At 40.7% G+C, this 25,130-nt stretch overlaps 1 protein-coding gene across 1 annotated transcript in view; it reads right to left on the bottom strand.

Annotated features, from left to right (window-relative positions):
- Positions 1-1,422: 1,422 nt before the first annotated feature.
- Positions 1,423-25,130, bottom strand: part of LOC147309449 (serine/threonine-protein kinase pim-2-like) — a 581,324-nt gene continuing 557,616 nt past the window's right edge. Inside the window, exons 2-12 of the mRNA XM_086269748.1 lie at positions 7,837-7,870; positions 5,583-5,691; positions 5,302-5,481; positions 4,867-5,055; positions 4,507-4,601; positions 4,374-4,421; positions 3,844-4,065; positions 3,582-3,762; positions 3,316-3,492; positions 2,789-3,226; positions 1,423-2,279 (exon numbers count right to left, since the gene is read on the bottom strand). Of these exons, the coding sequence (XP_086125874.1) occupies positions 3,135-3,226; positions 3,316-3,492; positions 3,582-3,762; positions 3,844-4,065; positions 4,374-4,421; positions 4,507-4,601; positions 4,867-5,055; positions 5,302-5,481; positions 5,583-5,655 (1,257 nt within the window). The 5' untranslated portion in view covers positions 5,656-5,691; positions 7,837-7,870 and the 3' untranslated portion in view covers positions 1,423-2,279; positions 2,789-3,134. The remainder of the gene's footprint in view (positions 2,280-2,788; positions 3,227-3,315; positions 3,493-3,581; positions 3,763-3,843; positions 4,066-4,373; positions 4,422-4,506; positions 4,602-4,866; positions 5,056-5,301; positions 5,482-5,582; positions 5,692-7,836; positions 7,871-25,130) is intronic.

The following is a 25,130-nucleotide window of genomic DNA, read 5'->3' as shown; positions in this document are numbered from 1 at the left end:
TGTGCAGGAACTAACAGTGCAATGACTAGTTTTGAAAGGAGCAACCTGATTAAGAATGGCAAGACAGTGTTCATTAAAAGAATTAATAAGGATGTCAACCTCGTCAGAAGAAGGTTTAAAATTAAAAAGAGAAGAAAACTTTAAAATGACAGAGTCATCAATAAAGCGCCTGCGCCTAATAAAACTTTGGGGAAGAGACTCTGAATTGAACAATACATTAAAAAAGACTGACTTATGATCGCTAAAAGAAACATCATTTAAGTTCATGTGGTCAAGGGAAACACCACAGGTGTAGACAAAGTCCAGAGTATGCCCAGCTGTGTGAGTAGGACCTGATACATGTTGAACAAAATTAAAAGAGTCCATAATGCTCAGGAACTCCTTAGTGGTACTATTTGATGAGTCCTCTGCATGAATGTTGAAGTCACCAACAATGATGACCTCGCCCAGTTTAATCGTGGAAGTTAAAAATTCTTGTAGGTCTTTTTTTTTTCTTTTTTCTGCCTGTCCCATTTGGTTCTTTAGCCATCAGATTTGTTGTCTGAAGACCAACAAGGATACCCAATGGATTTACTTTGCCAAATGGATCATCGTGGCATTGCCGTATTGGTCCATTTGGTCGATCTTTGTTTTTATTATTTATTATATTTTATTTTCAGATGTTACAGACGGGACAGACATGAAAAATTCTTGTAGGTCTGACAGAAAAGCTGCAGCAGACCCAGGTGAACGATAAATTAAAATGCCGTATATGGGCTGTTCTCGTCCAATTTTTATCATAATCATCTCAAAAGAGTTGTAACAGCTTGAGGAGATCATCTGGCATAAGAATGTCTTTTTGAAAATTACCGCTGTTCCACCCCCTCGTCCAGATATCCAAGGCACACAGAGAAATGAACAGTCAGTGGGACATAGCTCTAAAAGATGTGAAACTTCATTCTCACGCTGCCACGTCTCAGAGATAAACATAAAATCAAGCTTCTCCGCACAGAGCAAGTCATTTAAGATATAAGACTTGTTGGCAATTGAGCGCGCATTAATTAACATCCATTTAACGCTGCGACCCACCGGGACAGGGGTAGAGTTTCCAGGAACAGAGTTCGTACTATGCGGTAAGCTGTGCACCAAAACAGGGTTCCTGCCGCGATGAGGCATTGCTTTCCATACTTTTAGGTGGAAACTTGGGTGGTAAACACAGTGGGTTGTGGGGATTAATCCAGCTCTGACAAGTCTCAGGCGGATCTTACCGCTAGCAGCCCAGGAATAAAGCCCCCGAAGATCTGCCTCTTTCCGAAGACGACGGAGCAGGACAACAAAGCCGGCTCTCTTCCCCCGCTTCCTCCGACGAGGCCTCTGAAGCAAAATTGACCAAGAGTGGAGGTGAACCGGGTGCTGCGTCGCGCTCAAGCGGTGGTGGGAAAACAACGTCGTATCGTTGACTCTGAAAGTTATCCATAGCAGATTTGATCGCCAGTAACGCATGGCGATCATAAATCCGAAGGGAGATGACATCGGACAAAGCTGTAGCAAGAACACTTGCATAACATATGAAGTAAACAAACACACGGACGGAGGCAGCGGCACAGCCAAACACAGGCGCCATCTTGCTTCTTGGGACAACAACAGTAATGAAAAAATCACACAAAATATGACTCTTTTTTTTTTTTTAATAGTTGTTAACTTAAAATGGCACCAAATAGTATCCCCAAAGCAAACCTTTCGGTATGCCAACATTTCTTCAGCTATTTTCAGGGCAGGGTCGGATGATGATGAGCTACAATAAAATGCATCATGGCCTCAATTCAATTCAATTCAATTTTATTTATATAGCGCCAAATCAGACCTCAATACTTGAAATGTGCAATTCACTTTATCCCCTTCGTATATTTTATTTATATTGTCTCTGTATTTATATATATGTGTGTGTGTGTGTGTGTGTATATATATATATATATAATATTCTGTAACTCTGTAACTTCTGTCGGTACTGTGCTTTTTTGGAAATCGAATTTCCCAGAGGAACCCACCCGAGGGATTAATAAAGTTCTATCTAATCTAATCTAATCTAAATCAAAACAAAAGTCGCCTCAAGGCACTTCATAGATACAGAGAAAAACCCAACAATCATATGACCCCCTTTGAGCAAGCACTTTGGCGACAGTGGGAAGGAAAAACTCCCTTTTAACAGGAAGAAACCTCCGGCAGAACCAGGCTCAGGGAGGGGCGGCCATCTGCTGCGACCGGTTGGGGTGAGAGAAGGAAGACAGGATAAAGACATGCTGTGGAAGAGAGACAGAGGTTAATAACAGATATACACTACATTTTCATCAATGACATTTTTCATAAAGCAAGCCTACAAAAGCCTATATGTCATGGTCCTGGGTCATTTTGACCCAGTGTTCTTAGTTTTCCTGTAGTTTTGTATTTTGTTCCTTATGTCCATTGGATTGGTTGGTTTGGTATTTGGATTCCCCCTGTGTCCATGTTTTTATTGTGGTGTTTGTTCTGGTACCGTGTTCCCATCCTTTGTGTTCTGTGTTCTCCTCATCCCCCCATATTCATCCTTCTTCTCTGCCTCTCTCTCTCTGTGCTCATCTCTGTGTACTGTGTTGTGTTTAAGGTCCACATCTTGGTGTCAGTATTTTCAGTTTCGTGTCCTCCCTGCTCGCTAATTGTCTTCAGCTGTGTTCCCCGTGTGTTCCCACTTCCCTCATTACCTTCTGTGTATTTATGTCAGAGTGTCCCTTTGTTCTGTGTTGCGTCGTCCCTCTAGGTTGTGTGCATTTACCGTGTCTTCCCAGCGCCTCAGCTTTAGTTGCTCCCAGGTTAGTTATTGTATGGCTTCTTATGTTCCTGTTAATAAAGACCTGCCTTTGAGGTCATCACCGTGTGTCTAGAGCTGTGCATTTGGGTCCTCTCTTGCCTTTACACAGCTGCCACTTGACACTATATTTAGATGAAGGTCAGATGGAGGTCTCAGACTGCTTGCTGCTGGATTGGAAAAGAAAACACCAAAAAAGAGCCACGTGACAGCAACTGCAACATTGCTACTAAATTTGAAAAGTGACTTGTTGATGACTTGTGATGTGTTGGAGCTTTTGCTCCATAACCTTTTAGTTCATGGTGCGCAGAAATCATTTGAGCCACATGTGATTCCGAAGATCCTCCAGGGTGAAGCGGTCCTTGTAGTGCTTCCTCAGACACCCCATCAAAAAATCCCTGCATTCTTTACAGAAATGAAATACTCTTGTTAAAGTTATCCACAAAGTTATTTCACCTTTCTTATATCAACAGCCCTTTTGGCAGAAATCTTACTGTTTGAAATGTCAGCTAAAATCGGTGGGTTTTGGTTGATGATCTTGTAGTCGCAGTCAAATGGTAACTTGTTGTGTAACAGCTGGTACATCACAACACCCAGCTGCCAGGCTGTAGTATATTCTGCAGAGCAGAAGCCGTACATGAACCACTCTGGACTATTGTAGATCCTGGTTCCTAAAACACAAAGATAAGAAGAATTAATGGGGAGGGAACATGATGTGGAGACAGTTCATGACAGCACAACGCTGTGGCTGAAAACATACCTGCGTTCCTCCTGAACCTTTGTCCCGGAGTAAACGTGACTCCACAGCCAAAATCGATGTATCGCACTCGGGGTTCCTCCGAAGATGTTTCAATTAGAATGTTGTGTGGTTTAATATCTCGGTGGAAAACCCCCTTGTTATCCATCGTAATGGCTGCGTCAACTAGTTGCTTCATTATGACCTAAAAGAAAGGAAGCCATATTTGGAGCACAGGACATTCTCTATGAAAAACTGCTGTAAGCTCCAAATGCTCGTCACTTACCTTAACATGTGTCTCTGACAGAGGTTTATCTGTAGTTTTGAGGTAATTGTCTAAGTCCATGCAATTTTCTGGTTTCTCAAAAACCATAATAAGCTCATCTTCCAGATCAAACCAGTCAAGTAGAAGTGGGGTTATACTGCTTTCCGTATCGTGTGGTCCAGCCCCAACTTGTATCAGTAGCGCCACCTCCAGGGGAACATCAGTACTTTTCCCATTCCAATCCTTCAGAAGGAAAGTTACTTCAGGTCAGTATTCAGAATTTCAACAAAAGTAGCTATCAGCGTACAGACAGTTTTGAAATAGTCACAAAATGACCTGATCTTTAAAAAGCATTCTTTCCACTGAAACATGTCAGTTTAAACAATAAGGTGACCCACTGTTCATAGAATTCGACCATATTTCCTGACGATTTCACACACAACTGTGAGACCAGTCTGGTTCATGCACGGAGGAAATACGTGCCTTATGCTTGATGCCTGAGAAGGCCTGGAATAATATAAATACCTGCTGGAATAAGAAAAGACGCTTACCATTGTTGTGCGCGCAAGTCTGCGCTGTTGAACATGTTTGATTGCCACCTGCATTAAAGACATTTTCTGGGTTAGAGAAGTACAAACAGGAATAAACTGAAGATCTGTGAAATGCAAATGTAAGAAGCCATACTGGAAAACTGTCTTTTATGCGTATTCCAGAAAACACGGTGGCAAAGCCTCCATGACCCAGCACCTCCAGCTCTTGATATTTTTCCAGGAAGTCTTCTGCAGACACACAGGAAAAACATACAGGTTATGACTTGTTACACAGAAAACAGCTGGCACAGTCCTATAGAGCTTTGCTATAACATTTCTATTAATTGGTAAATAGCAGCTACATTTTAGCAGATTAGTAGGTAGGTAACGTCATTACTGCCCAGAGTGTCTCTTATTGTCGATTGGTCCCACAGGAATCAAACCCAATCTCAAACCCCAGGACAAATTCTAAAGGATCTTGTGATCCAGCTCAGAAATATTGCCATTATCTTACCTTTTCTGTCAGTGCCGGATATCCTCGGTGAGTCACATGTTTCAGAGGGTTCCTGGGTGGGACTCTCCTCTGGGCTCGTTGTCCTGCTTTTTTTGCTGGATGGTCCCTCAGATTCGTCACTAGTGCTCTTCCGTTTGTTGCTCCTCTTAATTATACTAGAGTCGCTTGAAGGCACTATGAGAAGGCCAACTAAAATGGAAAAAGTAGTTTGACTTTAAGCATTTTCAGTCCAACTCTGTGTGTCAACTGCTTTCTACTGACTTTCTAAGGTCTGGCAATCGTGCATTAAAGCAATAACTGCACACTGAAAATCAACACAAAGAAGGCTAAATGAACCAACTACAAAGTTAAAGACCGTTAAGTACACAGTTAAAGTCACAAAATAAACTACATAGCCAAGATAATGTCACAGCTAAAACAGGTCTTATCACTTACATTTCAAACTGGATTCCCCAGAAACAAAGTGGCTGGGACCCGGTTTTGGACCTCCACTGCTTTTGCTTTTTTTGGGGGATTTGTCCAGTCTTTCAGGTAAGTCCCTTCTCTTTCTTCCCTCTATTCTTCCATCTGGAGTCATCTTCACCAGTGTGGAGATGCAAGGCTCTGTTTGGTGTCCTGAAATCAACAAAAGATGATTTTGTTTAAGTCAAATTCAGTTGCCTCAAATAAAAACCCAGAAGCATGCATAATTACCATATGAATCCCATTTGACTTACCTAGAGGGTTATTCAGATCCACAGGACGTGGTGCAGTATAAGTTGGCCAAGACTTTGACATTGTGTGATTCATTTAGGTTAATTTAGTTTCAGGATTTCACTCTTCACTCTGCAAAGATGCAATGAGCTGTGTGTGAGAACTATGATCTTTAGTGTCTTATAACAATGTCTTATAACAACGAGGTGATGACATCACAAGATTTTGGAATTCTTGGTTTCCATAGCTACAGAACATCAGCCTGGGCTAGGCAGTAGTTTCTGGTGAAGGCAAAGTTCTGTAAAGATTTATTTAGGGGTGCAATATTGCAAAAACTGTAGCGCAGCTGCATAAATGCATGTTTATAGAGGGCTGCTTCAAGGTGGGAACTGTGCTTCTACAACAAAGGCCATAAAACTAGTTAGGAACAAGCAATGGATATTATAGATAATATTGTAGCTATTATACCAACAAGAAGGACTCTCTTTGGGCAGCATTTACTTGTAAGGCAGTAGTGAAGGCTAATGGATAGCTTTGCAGGCTAAAAGCTAGCAGCACAGGTTAAGTCAAAATTCACTTGATTTCAGTTTTATTTACAGCACCAAATCACAAAAACAGTTGCCTAAAGGTGCTGGAATGTGTTGACTGATCTATAAATCGTATCTGTGCGCATTATTGTGACTAGTTACTCACTAAATGTATGAGCAGTATTGGATGTAATGCATAATAAAATTATGCGTTACTGTGATGAGGTTATATTTTTCAAGGTTCAAAGGCTATAGAAAGAAAGCACGTGTAGCCCAGTGAATTTGAACTTCCACAGTTATTCTTTTTCCTTTCCTGCCTAATGTATTTTCTTATAATTTCTCAATAATTTATTTGCTCTGTTTTACCTAACCTCCGACTGTCTTGGTGAGTGTTGTGGAAGTTAGTATTGTTAGCTGATGTAACAAGCATGGTACCTGCTTCCCAACTCTATCGGTGTGGGGTTTTTTTCTTTTTTTCTTTAACCGCTGGTTGTTCATATTTATGTTCCACTTGTATACCTCATCTGTTTGTATGTTGTATACTCACTGATTGTTCAATAAAGTTCTTGTTAAAAATACACACATATATATATATATATTAGGGGTGCAACAATACACAAAATTCACGGTTCGGTTCGATACTTTGGTATCACGGTTCGATATTTTTTCGATACAAAAAAAATGTTCATGCCTTTTTAATTTGTCATTTATTAAAATTATAAATATATATTTTAACTCAAAAGTACAGTTTTTAAATTTAACCCTAACCCTTGTGCGTGTTTTTTATTTTGACAGCGAATGCGCACCTGCGGACCACTTATGTGCAGCCCTGCTTATTTAGCTCATCATATCGCAGCCACAGAAATTCTTTTGTCCATGAAACCATAAAGCTGCACTTTCTTTTTGCCTTATAGTCTGATTTGTCATAACTTCTCCGTTTTGTGGTAAGCTTTTCTTTGGCTGTCACTTCTTCACCCTGACCTGTCTTATTTGGCTCAGCAGAACTAAAATATATATCCTGCTGCTTTTACACACGCACTCACATAACGCTCAGCGATTCTCTGCGCGATCAACCTCTCACATGTTTAAGCTGCGGGAGATTTCACTTGTCATGTTTGCATAGTAAGCTAACGATTGATAAGACGATGTCAGAGGAATTGGTGCACAAATTATCATCACTCACCAATCAGTGCTGTCGCTCTCTATACACAGTTCGTGCGATTGCAAAGTGAAAGCAAAAAACAAGCGCAAATTCAAACGCGATTTCAATATGTCACATATTGACAGTATATAAGTATTGTCTTGAGCACTGTTAGTGCCAACATATATAAATGGCAAAATAAAATAAAAATACTTCATGAATATCTCATAATTGTATATATTTGTGCATTTGAGCTGAGCATTGAGCGGGGACTTTTCACTATCGATCGATTATGATCAATGACAGTGAACCTGAGCACCTCCCCTACCTTTGGTGTGCGCTCACGCAGCTTGTAGAAAAAGTTTAGTGTGGAAGAAGTGGAGAAGGTGGAGCTGAAAAGCTGACATAAAACAATTAAAACTAAAAATGGGTGCAGCAAAATGTGTCGATTTAACCGCCATGTTAGCTGTCAGTGCTGCTGCACCAGCAGCAAGCGGTAACAACTAGTGACAACCAGTGAGAACCAGCAACAACCGGTAACCAAGCCTCACAGTCAAATATTGTTTGAAACAGATACTTGGATTTCAAATAATTTAGAACTGATACTACCTTTTATGTGATGCTCCTCTTCTATCCAAATCACCTGAAAGGCAACAAAAAAGATTCTCTATCCCTGGTGATTGCTGCAACCAGCAGCACAGCAGTGAAAAAAAAAGCAGTGATCATTTGTATGTAAACAACACATGAGTTATTGGATGTGATCGCTACAGGTTATCACATCCAATATGGCAACAGCTCTTGAGCAATGTGTGCATGACATGACAAAGGTTAATAAGAGGCCTAACATTGTAGAGGGAAGCCAAAGTGTTTGAGGAGAACTCGGAAAGACACAGGCCATCACCATGGACTCAACCAAAAAGGATGAATGCATGTTGTGTGCATGCTGCATACCTATGTGTTCAAAGTAAAACGTGTGTACTGAACAGAGCATTTGCCATCCAGAAGCATTTATTGTATTTGTAATCATGCTTTTGTATCATATTTTGTATCATAAGTCTTGTAATATGTCTGCTAACACTGACAGGTTTGAAACACCAACATCATTGTTTATGTCAATATAAAAATGTCACCAGTCATTTACAGCTGATTACAATGTGAGACTGACACAAAAACCTCTGAATCAGTAAGAATTCCCTTAAAATCTGAGCTCTTTTTTATTCCTATTGAAACAGCTTAATCCATAACTCCATTTTAGTATAGTATAAGTCCACTGGGGCGATGGGGCGTCTTGTAATCAGAAGGTTGCCGGTTTGAGCCCCGGCTCCGGCAGTCTCAGTCGTTGTGTCCTTGGGCAAGCCACTTCACACTTCACCCGTTGCCTACTGGTGGTGGTCAGAGGGCCTGGTAGCGCCAGTGTCTGGCAGCCTTGCCTCTGTCAGTGCGTTATTATAGCCACAGCCGCCCTGGGGAAGTGTGTGAATGACTGAATGTAGTGTAAAGCGCTTTGGGGTCCTTAGGGACTAAGTAAAGCGCTATACAAATACAGGCCCTTTACCATTTTATTGTAAGCTGCTGGACAATAAAATCAAGTTATTAATCCATGTATTAATTTAGACCCAACATGCCGAAATTGTGTGCTTTCAGTTCATTTCATTTCAATTTATATAGCCCCAGTTCACAAGTACAGTCTTCCCAGTTTGAACGACAAAATGTGGTGCTGGAGATGCCTTTTACATCTATTACAGAAAACAGATGCATAGCAGAGGAATAAACAGGCCCAGCAATGGAAACAGACTCACAGCACAGCATCTGTTTAGCAAATCTCTTTTGTATATGTTTTGATACTAGACAATTATGAGGCAATTATTCACTTAAATACCTATTTTGCACAAAGGATGTTTAGTAATGAAATGTAATTAAGGTTCACAGTGTGTGGGAGTCTGTTCATTGTGAAGTTGACATTAAAACACATCTAAAAGGTTAGAGGGAAAAAGAGGGTAGAGGTGTGGCTTACATTCTCCTCAGGAGTTCCTCCTCATCCATCCTGCCATGTATCAACAGTTGAGGCTGGTGGCAGAGTGATGGAGGGAATATTTTCTTGGCACACGTTGGGCCACTTACTAAGAGCTGTGAATCATTTAAATGCAACAGCCTACCTGAAAACTAAACTTCATGCATTTATCAACCATCTCCTAACAATAGTTAACATCCATCCATCCATCCATCTTCAACCGCTTATCCGAGGCCGGGTCGCGGGGGCAGCAGCCTAAGCAAAGAGGCCCAGACCTCCCTCTCCCCAGCCACCTCCTCCAGCTTATCCGGGGGAATACCAAGGCGTTCCCAGGCCAGCCGAGAGATATAATCTCTCCAGCGTGTCCTGGGTCTTCCCCGGGGCCTCCTCCCGGTGGGACATGCCTGGAACACCTCACCCAGGAGGCGCCCAGGGGGCATCCTTGTCAGATGCCCGAACCACCTCAGCTGACTCCTTTCGATGTGGAGCAGCAGCGGCTCTACTCTGAGCCCCTCCCGGATGGCCGAGCTTCTCACCCTATCTCTAAGGGAGAGGCCAGCCACCCTTCGGAGGAAGCTCATTTCCGCCGCTTGTATCCGCGATCTCGTTCTTTCGGTCACTACCCACAGCTCGTGGCCATAGGTGAGGGTAGGGACGTAGATCGACCGGTAAATTGAGAGCTTCGCTTTTACACTCAGCTCCCTCTTCACCACGACGGACCGGTGCAGCGTCCGCATTACAGCAGCTGCAGCCCCAATCCGTCTGTCAATCTCCGGCTCCCTTCTCCCATCACTCGCGAACAAGACCCCGAGATACTTGAACTCCTCCACTTGGGGCAGGAATAACAATAGTTAACATCACAGTTTAATTAGCCCCTCTGTTATAAAGCATGCATACACTACTGTTGTTAAAGTTGGACAGATTCCAGGTTAACTGGGTCTACCTTGTGATCCAAAGCCTAACTTTATTTATACAGTACACATTTTCCGTATAAAGTGAATTTAAGTTGCAAATATTCATTCAATCAGTTGACACTCAATCGATTAAAAATAAGGGCATTTGGAAAAAAGTTATGATTGCTAGGAAGTAGATTACTTTTACTTTACGTCTTGTGGAAAAAGTGTCTGAGCCTCAGCTGTGCAACAATTTGTTTGTTGGCAAGTGTCTTGTAAATTAGTGCAGTGATGGAGTGGCAATATAAATTATGTTTAGGAAGCCAAAGTAAAAAGTGGTGGTCAAAGAAAGAATGGGGGAAAGAGAGCAGGATGAGAGATCAACCAGGGCTTTAGATTTGAGCAGTGATGGCAATGACCTGCTGAGTGCATGACCTAAAAGATGAAGTTCTGACGAGTGAGTAGTTTGTCTGCATTTTTGTAAAGGACTGAAACATTTTTAATGTTTGTATATTGAAAACATGTACACTCACCGTAATCTGTGTAATATATCTATAAGCTGATCCCTTGGAAATGAATACTGAATGTTGAATTATATTGTTTTTGAAAGGATTTTATCCTGGATGTGCAGCTGAAAAATCTGCAGGAACTATGTGATACCAGCTTGTCTCTGTTCTACAACCAGCTCTACAGAAAAACACATTATTTTTACAGACACAGTCATCTGATGCTTGGTCGTGATCTCATTTTGGAATATTTTTTCCAATGTGCATCTCAATACATATAATGATATGATTTATATCAAGCAAATTATGCCATCATATATGAGAAAACTCTAAAATTATGTTTGATTTTGACTCACTTGACTCATATATAATAAAATGGTAAATTGTTGAAAATCAGCAGCATTGGTCTATAATTGCAGCATAAATGCAGCAGGCAAAAGACAATCTTGGCATTAGGCTGAGAGGAGGCTTGTTAAAAGATTTAAAATATTAAAGAAATAGAGTCATGTTTGTGGTAAATGAGCAGTTTCCCCATCTGTAAAGCATATGTCCTCACAGCAACGCTAAATGTCGAAGTAATGGACTGAGACAAGCCCATTTTAAAAAACGCATTGAAAGGAAAGTAACTTGAAAGTAATCACACTTTACAAAAGTGGTATATTTATTTAATGCAATACAGTACAGTGCCTCTGTACTGCCAGCACACATTTATCATCATAGTACAGACACAGAAAGAAAGCATGGAAAAGCAGGCACACATTTACATAGAAAACAAAACAACAAATTCATCAAGCGAACACCAAGTTTTGTCATACTCTCCTCCATTTATACAGAAGTATTGGGTCCACGGTCACTGAGCTCCACATGCCAACCCTGGGGACAGCAGAACTTTGTTTTGGAGTTTGACAGAAGTGTGCGAGTCGGTGCAGGTGTCCTGGACTTGCTTTGGCTTTTTAATTTTTAATTTGGGCTCTTGCTGGCTTACTAGAGAGACTGCAGTCCTTCACCTCCTCCTCATCCTCCTCCTTTTCCATCTACACATCTCTGCTGGCACTGCCAGACCTAAACATTTCTCTTTTATGGTAGATGTATGTATGTGCACATGCATCTTATAAGGGTCAAATGAGTTCAGTAAAGGTCATTAAACCTCAGTTTTTCAAGGATAAAAGACTTCTCTTATCATATTTCTGCAGTTCCACACATCTAATTTATTCACCTTCTGTCTCCTTCGTAGAGGGTAATAAGGTGATATATGTTTTTCTTTACCTTGATTCTGTATAACACAAACACAGCTACATACTCTTTAAGAGTAAACAGCCTTACTTTTAATGGGCACCGCAGCAGTTATAAGGTGTCAGGTATAAACTCATAAATCGTCCAGGATGCACTGCACCATTTTAGCGTTTGAACTGTGCTGCAGGTCACATTCTTATTAGCTTTGTCTTTTTCTTCTTCTCCATTTATAATGCAGTAGTTAGTTTAATTTGGTACCTTTAGAAGTTTTAACAGGCTCTCATACATGAACATGTATCTTGAAAAACATGTCAGGAAGTTTATATGCGCAATGTCCTTTCACTTTTCACATCCACAGACTGATAGTTGACGTCAGCTTTAATGGGAACCTCCAATTCCAATGAGGCCGAATGACTTCACATATCTCAGGGAAGAGCACAGATGTAATTTGAGGCTTCGCAAAACCTCACAGACAGCCAGTGAGGGTTATTAGAATGATGACTATCTCTGATTTAGACTATTCATCACAGGACCAGAGTTTTATATGGAACGCCAGGACTGCCATAATGAATTAATTAAATACACCATTAAATAATTAATTAAATGTGGCAATAATTAATTAAAATTGGAATTAATTAATTAAATAAATAGTTATGACACATGTAATTAATTAATTATTGACACATTTAATTAATTATTTATGTATTTCACATTTTAATTAATTATTGACACATGTAATTAATTAATTATTGACACATTTAATTAATTATTTATGTATTTCACATTTTAATTAATTATTGACACATTTAATTAATTATTGACACATTTAATTAATTATTTAATGATATATTTATTTATTTCATTTTGGCAGTCCTGACGCCTGGCTCTCGTCATGAAATAATTTTATCTGTCAGCCTCACCCATCAAACTCAGGGGGCGGGGTTAACGCTGCCCATGCAGCTTCTCTAACATTTGATTGGTTGCCGTGCAAAGTAAGTCAAAACAGGTCGATCCTAGAAAATCGATTGCTTGTGTAGACTTGGGGCAGCCAGTTATCCCAGAATGCAGATCAAATCACAAGCAGCAATGGTGGTGGTGTAGTTTTAAAATACCCCGTTTTTCTGTCACCAGCTACACTTTTAACAGTGTTTTAGCCGCGAATGTCGCGACGTATGTCTGGTCAGGTTGTCAACATAGAACATGTTTGCAAAAGTGCTCAGATGTTTTCAGAGATTTCACTAGCTCTGCTAACAGTTAGCATGCAGAGTGCACCGAGGGGGTTACGTTAACCAGTTTGTTTACATATTCCACTCTCCGTGTTCCACATGTTGCATTCGCAGATTCTCATTTTCACCGAACGATCGTCTCTTTCCGCCTGGTCTTGTGTCTCTGTGCTTCTGTAACATAAAGAACGAGCTGACATTTTTCTCACGAAACCAGCGATCAGCTCAACAGACCCTCAGTTTACCTGCATGCATCCTCCTCCTCATCTGTCAGCTGTTTAACACCTGCTGCTAATTCAAGAAACACGCCTAGTTACCTGGTGATAGTCACAGTTTAACTGGGCAGCCGGTGCTCGATATAACGCAATGTCAGCGCATTTTTCTGCACAAGATAAGTAAATATAGTGTTTTCCCCGAGCGCAGAGCTGCTGGAGCTCGTTTCCTTACAGAGCACTTTATAGGCGAACAGCTTTATCAGCGGCTGATGTCCAATCACCGGCACACAGCTTTCAAACCTCAGCTGAGTTTTAGCTCTCAGTGGTTAAACGCTGGACTTCATTCACTCAGGTTCTGTCTGTCGGGTCACGTTTACTTCGCTGTTTTATTTACAACTGAGCAAATCGGTTTGGCTGAGGTTAAAGTTACGTTTCATAACTGCATAGTTTCACAGACGTTTAATGGTTCAGTGGCACATGTGTTAGACTGAACTATCATCTAAATATCATCTGTTTTTTAATAGTTATTCAACTGTATTCTAAGCACCAGCTGTCTGTTAGAATGTGATTTTTTTCTCTCTCTCTGTTGGCAGAGGTATAAAAATGCGCAGGAAAATCTGACATGCATGGCGAACTTCACCGACGATATTTAGGGAGGAATAAACACACATCAAACATAAATGAACCATTTGCCTGTCTCCATAATTGAGAGAATTTTCTCTTCTTATGTCAACACTCTCTCTCTTTTTTTTTGCTTTTTTTTTGCTTTTTCGGTCATGTTATGTTTACCTGTCAAAGGCTTGTTACAAACTATGAAACACATCGTGCAGACTTCTGGATGTTAGAAGAAAACGAATACTGCTCATGAATGAGACTAAAGGCAGGAAGGTGTCCTTTAAAACTAAACATGTTAATAGGACCTCCCTGTTTATATCATAGTTTATGATATAGCACGTGTATTTCAGTAATAGCCTGCTGAGGCCACTATACGTGCTGGCCTCATATCAAATGTGAAGGCAGACTGAGTCTATGTTTGACGTTTTTTATATCTAATCTTCCTTTTCAAACATTTAAACAGCAGCGAGTCTGCAGCTGAGGGAATACAAATTCAAATTGTCGGAACAGGTTTGCTCGTTTCTTGGATTCATTTGGTGATTTATTAAATGTATAAATGTTATTCTAATCTGCTGCTGAGTCTCTTACACTTTTCTTTATGCTGTATATTTTCACGTCTCTGGAATAGTTGGCAGTTAGATAGTCAGCTGGGAAACTTTGTGTTAACTCATGGAGCTGAGGATATCGTGGATATGCTGACCTCGCTGCGTGGTGTACAGAGCGAGGTCAGCATGATTAATATTCACAATAAAAATATTAGCCGAACATCATGAAGTCTGTATGTGTTTCATAGTGTCGAACAACCTTTGTACAGTTAAAGCCAGCAGTTACTACATGACGGAAACACCAACGTTATCTCTTTTATGTGTTTATACACAGGTCACGCTGATTACTGAACAAAAACCCAAAGATCAGATGTTAAACAGATTTATTTGCTCTCTCTCCTCCTTAAACATGTTTTTAATGTTAGTTATAATTCAGAATTGGCGACTGAAACACGTAGGACACATAAGAACATCAGGAAATAAAACACCGATAAATATAACCTCAGTAAAAGAAGTCAGCGGGGGTTACTACAGCTGTGTACCGGGGCCTGCGCTTTGTCGGTGGGATTGCTTGCGAGGCGAGCGGGTCTATCCCACGCTTTGCCGTGAGACTGGGCAGACATCTCCGAAATCATCGAAACACTTTTGCAAAGAGGCTGTATCTTGACAAACCGACCAGACACATGAAGATTAAACCACTACATTCTCGGCTAAAAAAATATTAAAACGGTATTTGGTAACACACAAACAGGGTTTTTCAAAGCTCAGTTCTGTTAGCTTCCACATGCCGGTTGTTGTGTGCTAGAAACAATGGCCACCAGGCCTAAGCAATGGTTTTGACTCGATCAGCGTTAACCCCGCCCCCTGAGTTTGATGGGTGAGGCTGACAGATAAAATTATTTCATGATGAGAGCCAGGCGTCAGGACTGCCAAAATGAAATAAATAAATATATCTTTAAATAATTAATTAAATGTGTCAATAATTAATTAAATGTGTCAATAATTAATTAAAATGTGAAATACATAAATAATTAATTAAATGTGTCAATAATTAATTAATTAAATGTGTCAATAATTTATTAAAATGTGAAATACATAAATAATTAATTAAATGTGTCAATAATTAATTAATTACATGTGTCATAACTATTTATTTAATTAATTAATTCCAATTTTAATTAATTATTGCCACATTTAATTAATTATTTAATGGTGTATTTAATGAATTCATTATGGCAGTCCTGGCGTTCCATAGTTTTAGCTGTGAAGAGGTCAGTGCATCAGTCAGGAGGGCATGTTGTCCTTATTACTGCATCTAAACATCTAAACTCTTCATGTCTAACATAACATCTACACTGAAAAGAAGTTCAGAATTGCAGACAATATTATACTGCCAGACACTTTCTCACAAAGATGCTGGGAGAGGAGATTCCAATCTGCAGCTTTCTACTGGGAGAAATGGTTTCCGTATGTGTTGATCTTACTTTATTTATTTAATTGGTCATCCTCAAAACTATTGAAAGAATTTCAATAAGGATATATCATTTAGAGCAGGGGTGTCAAACTCAAATACACAGTGGGCCAAAATTCAAAACAGGAACAAAGTCACGGGCTAACGTTAATATTTATTGAAATATATTTAATCCTCCAGATATAAGAATGAATCTTTTCTTATGGACTCAAACACATTTTGCTGAAAAACTGAATATGGAACAAGCAAAGCTTAATACTAAACAATATATATATTAGCTGTATAATACCAGTAGGCCAGCTCTAATAGTAATTTGGTATGGCTTCGCAGGCCAAATGCAATTAGGCTGCCGGCCAAATTTGGCCCACGGGCCAGAGTTTGACACCTACGATTTAGAGAAAGTGACTGGTGATTAGACTCTAATGACCCATATCACAGAACAGGATCCTCCTTACTGAACTTACACATATGCTTCATAACTGGCGTTACTGAGCTAATAACTACTGCTGGGTTCCAGTGGCAGAGTGAGGAAGTCTGAGCCAGAGGTGGAGCCCAGCAATCAGAGAGTAAATTCAGAAGGTGGGGGGGACTGTCGAACAGATGATGAACAGAAGGACTAGATGAAATATGGCTGCCTGGAGTGTTTTAAAAGGCACCTATAAATAAACTGTAATATTGCTATTATTGTTATTACTGTGATAAGACGCAGCTTTTGAGGCTCTGCTACTGGTCAGTTGTGCTGATGTAAAGCAAAACCTCAATGCATCTCCAGTCCTTCAGCAAAGAGTCAAGCGTGTGCACACAACACACACACAGAACTGAAATAGAGAGAAGATGGAGAGAAAAGGACCAAAAAGTGCCAACAGGTCAAGCTAACCATGAATATGACACGGTGGAATCATATTGGGTTGCAGAGGGTGATGTGACACAGAAGTAGAGATTGTGATCATATCTTACTCCTCAAACAAATTAAAGAAACACATTGTGAATGTTAGAAATCATAGGGGAGAAAATCTGTATTGATATGGACTCGGTAATGTGTGAAGTACAAAAGGATCTCTCATTGTTTGATGGAAATTAAAATTATCAACAGAGATTGACAGACCACGTGACTTTCACGCATTGCATGCCGGGTACTAGTGGCAAAACAATCAAAGCAATGCATCAAACGCAAGCATTTGCAGCACCGCAAAACGTTCATTCTCCGGTTCCAATACCTTCTTGTTTTTTCTTTGCCCCCAAAAAAAGGTATGTACAAAATGAAGGAGAACAATGCCGGTCCGTACAAAGACAGACTTGATGAAAAGTCAAAGAAAAGATATGAGGAAAAAAATCAAACGAGTTAGACCCTTACGAGCACACAGAGGGACAAAATACGTTAGCGTGCTGCCCAACTTTCACCACGCTCATATTTATAATTATACGGTTCTTGGAGTGAGCGCACACACTCATGAAGTTTAGTAACGTCAGGTCACTGCAACAAGCCCAGGTACAGTTTACCGACGGATGGGTGCAGGACCTTGAAATGCACCGTGTAGAACGAAAGACCATCGTACGTATCATAAGTTTACCAGTCTCACAAATCATCTTCATAAATACACATTCGTTAACCATTTATTAATATAACCTTTGAGCTCAACGGTAATTAATTAGTAGTGGAAATAATTTCTGGTTCGCATTAGAGAAATGTAGCAGTGACAATAATATTGTATGCTGTAATCGTACTGGACAATTAGTGATACAAAACAACTGTTTTATCCTGTGAATAAAAGTATATGTTTTTGTCAGTGTACCATGGTAATAACAGAAGCGAAACGCAATATTGTGTCAGGACAATTCACTATTTATGCACAATAAATAAAGGAGCATAGCGCGACAATTTCTGTTCAGCGCCAGACTTGCTTGTAACCTATATCACCAATTATGTTATGAAAAATGACGTATTAACTACTACAAAACTCTGACCTTCGTGTAAATGCTTGGAGCAGACTAACCTGTGAGCTGGAGTGTTCTGGGACGTTATATTTGGTCTTTGAATGGCTGCAATCCAGGCCATCCATCGCGTCTTTGTTACTTCGGAAACATGGCTCGAACAATTTCTCTTCAACGACGTAATCCGATAACAACCGATCTCTTTACCCGTCGGCTTCCCGTGGCTGTCATGCGACCGGCTATTGCAGTTAATAATACAACAGCTTCTTGCCATTTTTGTGTTTCTTTTTATCGCTGTGTAACTGATTTCAATTGAAAGCCTGCGTGCGCTGGTACCGCTTGCCACGCGTTCCCAGAATCCTTTGCTGTTTTTACCCCTGAATGACATCACATTTTCAATCTCTACTGAAAGAGGGATGAATTCAAAGACACACAGGAAATCAAAGTAGAAAAAAAATAAGACAGGCTAGTTCATTTTGCCAAAATTTCATTACAGCATCTCAAAATAGTACTCAGTGTGGCCCCCACATTCATGTATGCCGGTGCAGATGGTCTGGTCAAAGGCATTTACACTGATGGCCTTTTGGAGGTAATTTTGTTTAATTTTATATTTTATATGTATATATAATTTTAGAAACTATATACTTCAATGTACTAAATTATAATCATACTATACTGTGATTTAAAAAGTGTTTATTCATTTTATGAGCAGTATTTTTGGTGTCTGCCTGCTATATGAACCCAGACAGATGAGTATATAAAGTGTAACCCTACTGGTTGGCAGCCATACAGCTACTTTGGCAAGAACTAGTTCAAGCATTAGATAAGGAGAACAAAGGGCAAATTTGCTTCTTTACTATATAGGCATGCCCAGTGTTTTTTGTGCAGCTTTGCCTCATTAGGCAAAGCATTTAGAAAGCATTTACTTTTAAAGTGTGCAAGGTTTGCAGTTTGACTCTGCACCAGACTTCTCAAGTAAACCTTTTCTAAGCTTTTTGATACGTTCCATGTTTGATAAACCCAGGGGTTCCCTGACCTTCAGCTCATAATACATATATGTGTCCATAGAACTGATGTGAACCTTTCAACAAACTTTACAACAACCAACAAAAGACTCAAAAATGTCTGTTACTGGAAATGCTCATGGATGTGGAGCTCTAGATTGAAACTGACATGCCTTGGTACCTTAATTAACATTGTCAGCTAAAGCACCAATGACTAAAAGTAAAAAGTATCAGGAAAGCATCTTTATTCACACACCCATTCAAATTTTTTTTTTAGCAACACTACAAAATGCTAATATTTTCTTACAGTACTATTTCCCTTAAGTGGTATATCTCTTTTTGGGAAAGTCTCTGTAGGCTTTTTAATAGGAAGAGACTCCTGCTTCCTCTGAGCATTTTAATGCAAGAGACAAACTGAGATAATTGTTTTTAGACTTGCAAATTCCACAGATGTATCCATTATCATTTAATAGACTGTTCCCAAACTGTTTCTTCGAGGCTTTCAGTTATCTCATCAGCACCCTCAAAAATAAAGGGCAGAATCACAGAGCCCTGCTTTGGTGTACCTATGGAAAATATGCAGAGTGTCTGGAAGCACAAATCCCAAGCAAGTTTAATTCCCATGAAGGTTATGGAGCCTCAATCACATGTTTGTTAGCAACACAAGTTCCAAGGATAGCAATGATTTCATTTATCCTGAATTGTGAGACGATTCCAATTAATGACGACACTGAACCCTTAAAGTGACACACAAACTAGAATAATCAGTGGATTTTAACAGTTTGTTTACTAATATTTTTATTACTAGTACCATTAAACTTGCAGGAAGTGTAGTTTCTTATTACAGAAGAAGATCATTTTTGTGGACTTAGGCTGTACCAATGAAGCTGTAACTGTTGTTATGGAACTGGCAACACACCCAGTGAGCTTGATTTGAAGTGGGTTTAATCAACACATTGCAATGTGGAGAGAGCATCCCAGTGAAACACTGGGATGCTCTCTGAATTGTGGCCACCACCCTTACATCTTATATACGCAGACACAGACGCTCTTAAACAAAAAACATTCCACAGCAGATCAATTATTGGCAGATCCTTAACTGTTCAATCAAAGAAAAGCTCCAACCAACCGTCACCTCATCTGCAACAGGATGTCCAGAGCCCTCAAGAGGAAAATGAGTCTGCTGTGAAGGTGAAATAAAACTTGGCCCTCACTTGTGATCACATTCCACATGCATACAAACTGGTGACAGGAGTGCTCTTACTATACTAGAGTGAGAAAGTGACATTACTATAACTAATGTGATATGATTAAATATGCGATTAATACATGAGAAAAGAAATCTGCCACCACACTGTTCAACATAGATAATATGAAGTGGATCTTCATAAACTAAATGTAACATTCAGGGAGAAAAAATGTGCACAAACAGGAAAACAGGGAGGATACCAGGTTTTCATTCTTTATATTATGAGGAAAACTGTTCTTCTAGAAAGATCATCAGTTGCCACCCTTCTGGCCCATCAGTAAATTACCTTGGATGGAGGAACTCACTAAAGAAGCTTGTGTGCCAAAATATTTGGGTTCCCTATAAAAAGTGAGAAAACTGCCATAAACAACAGAAAGAGAAAATCCCAGAAGAACCCACCAGCTGTTTACAGCTCATGTGACGTTGCAGAGGTAGCAGAACAAGTGGTGCGTCCATGCAAACCACAGTGGACGTTGACATACAGTGGGGCAAAAAAGTATTTAGTCAGCCACCGATTGTGCAAGTTCCCCCACTTAAAATGATGACAGAGGTCAGTAATTTGCACCAGAGGTACACTTCAACTGTGAGAGACAGAATGTGAAAAAAAAATCCATGAATCCACATGGTAGGATTTGTAAAGAATTTATTCGTAAATCAGGGTGGAAAATAAGTATTTGGTCAATAACAAAAATACAACTCAATACTTTGTAACATAACCTTTGTTGGCAATAACAGAGGTCAAACGTTTACTATAGGTCTTTACCAGGTTTGCACACACAGTAGCTGGTATTTTGGCCCATTCCTCCATGCAGATCTTCTCGAGAGCAGTGATGTTTTGGGGCTGTCGCCGAGCAACACGGACTTTCAACTCCCGCCACAGATTTTCTATGGGGTTGAGGTCTGGAGACTGGCTAGGCCACTCCAGGACTTTCAAATGCTTCTTACGGAGCCACTCCTTTGTTGCCCGAGCGGTGTGTTTTGGATCATTGTCATGTTGGAAGACCCAGCCTCGTTTCATCTTCAAAGTTCTCACTGATGGAAGGAGGTTTTGGCTCAAAATCTCACGATACATGGCCCCATTCATTCTGTCCTTAACACGGATCAGTCGTCCTGTCCCCTTGGCAGAAAAACAGCCCCATAGCATGATGTTTCCACCCCCATGCTTCACAGTAGGTATGGTGTTCTTGGGATGCAACTCAGTATTCTTCTTCCTCCAAACACGACGAGTTGAGTTTATACCAAAAAGTTCTACTTCGGTTTCATCTGACCACATGACATTCTCCCAATCCTCTGCTGTATCATCCATGTGCTCTCTGGCAAACTTCAGACGGGCCTGGACATGCACTGGCTTCAGCAGCGGAACACGTCTGGCACTGCGGGATTTGATTCCCTGCCGTTGTAGTGTGTTACTGATGGTGACCTTTGTTACTTTGGTCCCAGCTCTCTGCAGGTCATTCACCAGGTCCCCCCGTGTGGTTCTGGGATCTTTGCTCACCGTTCTCATGATCATTTTGACCCCACGGGATGAGATCTTGCGTGGAGCCCCAGATCGTGGGAGATTATCAGTGGTCTTGTATGTCTTCCATTTTCTGATGATTGCTCCCACAGTTGATTTTTTCACACCAAGCTGCTTGCCTATTGTAGATTCACTCTTCCCAGTCTGGTGCAGGTCTACAATACTTTTCCTGGTGTCCTTCGAAAGCTCTTTGGTCTTGGCCATGGCGGAGTTTGGAGTCTGACTGTTTGAGGCTGTGGACAGGTGTCTTTTATACAGATGATGAGTTCAAACAGGTGCCATTCATACAGGTAACGAGTGGGGGACAGAAAAGCTTCTTACAGAAGACGTTACAGGTCTGTGAGAGCCAGAGATTTTCCTTGTTTGAGGTGACCAAATACTTATTTTCCACCCTAATTTACAAATAAATTCTTTACAAATCCTACCATGTGAATTCATGGATTTTTCTTTCACATTCTGTCTCTCACAGTTGAAGTGTACCTCTGGTGCAAATTACTGACGTCTGTCATCATTTTAAGTGGGGGAACTTGCACAATCGGTGGCTCACTAAATACTCTTTTGCCCCACTGTATGTGACTGTCAGCTTTTAAACATATTCAACTTTCATCCTCAGTGCATTTCATAACTAGTGAGACAGTAAATGCCTGGTATATGCAAAGAAACATACCCCAGTTATATAACACCATGCTGGAAAAATAAATATTTTGGATTTACAAAGTGAGGCTCATTGGGCTACTGCCCATTACTCTTTTCTTCCAAGAATACTTAAAACAGTTGACAATTAACAATAAAAAAGAATCTGACCTGATGCTGACATGGATACTTTTGCAGGTTTTATTAGTCTGCCATGAAGCTCATTTATCTACCATGTTACTAAAATGAGTCGGGTTTGTCCAGGAATTTAGGGAAAGGTTCATTCAAACCACAAACAAATAACCATGTGGTGAAAAGGGCATTACAAAGACGTCGAAAACAAACCAGCCAGAGGAAATGTGCTTGTGCTTAAAAAAAAAACATGGCAAAATATACTACGGGTAAACTTGAATCAAAACTGACTTCATAATATATGCATCATGAGAGAACTGCTATTAAAGAGGATATCTGATCTTGATTCTACCAAGAGAAAGGTCAAGGTTTAGCTGCGACGACTGTACAAAATCATTTTGTCCTGCATTGCTGTGGACTCCTCACTCAATACTTCCCCTTTCTCAGGTCCATGTGCCTCTGCTGAAGTTCCTGATTTTCTTCCTCCTGTGCCACCACCACATCTTCACCAGCGTACACCCATCCAGGAAAAACATTCAGACCACCGTTTCACCACGATGTCTGGATCACCTTGGTGTTGTCACATAAGGTACAATCAGTGTTACTCCTGCCTCTGTATCACATACATACAGCCTGTATGCCATCTTGCTTCAGTTTAGTTTGTCCACCCTCAGTTTAAAACTGGATTTGTGTCAACTCAATTTATAGATTTTCTGATTTTACAAAGCAACTTTATCCTCATTGACAGAAAACATTCTGGGCAGAATACAGTCAAAAATCTCAACTCACTGCACATTTCTCCCGCTGTCATTCAATTTTGCCACACTTTAGGACACTCACAGAAAATGCAGAATACTGTACACTACAGACAGATTAATAATGAAATAATGAAAGTTATTATTTTTAATTCAATTAAATTCAATTTTATTTATATAGCGCCAAATCACAACAATAGTCGCCTCAAAGTGCTTTATGTTGTACAGTAGATCGTACAATAATACATACAGAGAAAAACCCAACAATCATATGACCCCCTATGAGCAAGCACTTTGGCGACAGTGGGAAGGAAAAACTCCCTTTTAACAGGAAGAATACTCCGGCAGAACCAGGCTCAGGGAGGGGCGGGGCCATCTGCTGCGACCGGTTGGGGTGAGAGAAGGAAGACAGGATAAAAGACATGCTGTGGAAGAGAGACAGAGGTTAATAACAGATATGATTCAATGCAGAGAGGTCTGTTAATACATAGTGAGTGAGAAAGGTGACTGGAAAGGAAAAACTCAATGCATTATGGGAATCCCCGGCAGCCTACGTCTATTGCAGCATAACTAAGGGAGGATTCAGGGTCACCTGGTCCAGCCCTAACTATATGCTTTAGAAACAAGGAAAGTTTTAAGCCTAATCTTGAAAGTAGAGATAGTGTCTGTCTCCCGAATCCAAACTGGAAGCTGGTTCCACAGAAGAGGGGCCTGAAAACTGAAGGCTCTGCCTCCCATTCTACTTTTAAATACTCTAGGAACAACAAGATTGGCAGGCCAAGATTGGCAGGCCAAGATTGGCGGCGCACTAGGTCGCAGCGGCCACACCGGGTCCAAAACCATGGTGCAATTTTGTTTTTAACTCAAGTTCTATTCGAATTTGGTCTATTATACAGCTGTAATGTGCATTGGAACAACAGTCAAACACATCTACAATCATCAACAACTTCTGGATTTAGAAAAACGCCACCAAACTCAGCCAAATGGAGACACGCTGGAGAAACTGTGCCGCAGCGGCATTCTGCAAGCGCCGAAAAAAACGGGCTATGGAGCCACAACATCTCAGCATCCGCCCGGAAGTACATCGAGAACGGTGTGCAAGGAAGCGGAAGCGCGGTAAGCGTGCCGGTATCCATGCTAGGCTAAAAGCCAACCGTAGTCGACCGGCACCCCCCCATCACTTCTGCTCTCCAACGTGCGCTCCATAGAAAACAAACTGGACTATTTGAGACTGCTGCTAAACACCCGGAAAGAAATAAGACACTGCCGCGTCCTTATTCTTACTGAAACATGGCTACACAGAGGCATCACAGACCGCTCTATCCAGCTAGACGTGCTAGCCAGCTACCATGCCAACAGAGATCCCCTATCATCGGGTAAGACATGCGGCGGTGGACTGTGTGTTTACATCAATAACAGCTGGTGTAAGAATGCAGCGACTGTATCTGTGCACTGTTCAGAACTTGTGGAGGTCTTGGCAGTCAGATGCAGGCCGTTTTACATCCGAAGAGAGTTTACTGTGATGATCATCGTTGTTGTTTACATCCCACCTAGTGCTAGCACTAATGCCGTCATCACCTATCCGAACCATAAACCCTGGTTCTCTGCAAAGCTACGCAACCTGATGAAAGTCAGAGACTCTGCCTTTAAGTCCAAAAATAGAGAAGCTTACACTACAGCCAGAGCAGATCTATCATGGGCCATCAAAGACGCAAAGTGGCAGTATGCACATAAGATCAACACACATTTCACAAGTACAAAGGACACTCGGCGCATGTGGCACGGCATCCAAACAATCACGGGCTACAAGCCAACACCTCCAGCATGCAGCAGTGATCCCTCTCTGCCAGACCAACTAAATGACTTCTTTGCACGTTTTGAGACAGAGAACAAAGGAAGATGCCCCCCTCCCCCAATGACCAAGTACTTTGTCTGTCCACAGCAGATGTCAGGATGACACTTCAGAGTAA

The sequence above is a fragment of the Aulonocara sp. 'chitande type north' Nkhata Bay genome, linkage group LG17, assembly GCF_057382095.1.
Source record: "Aulonocara sp. 'chitande type north' Nkhata Bay isolate Kocher_YH1m ecotype deep benthic linkage group LG17, A_spYH_male_GT1.1, whole genome shotgun sequence".
Lineage (NCBI taxonomy): Eukaryota > Metazoa > Chordata > Actinopteri > Cichliformes > Cichlidae > Aulonocara > Aulonocara sp. 'chitande type north' Nkhata Bay.
The sequence above is the reverse complement of the archived record's forward strand: the minus strand, read 5'-3'. Positions and strand labels throughout refer to the sequence as shown.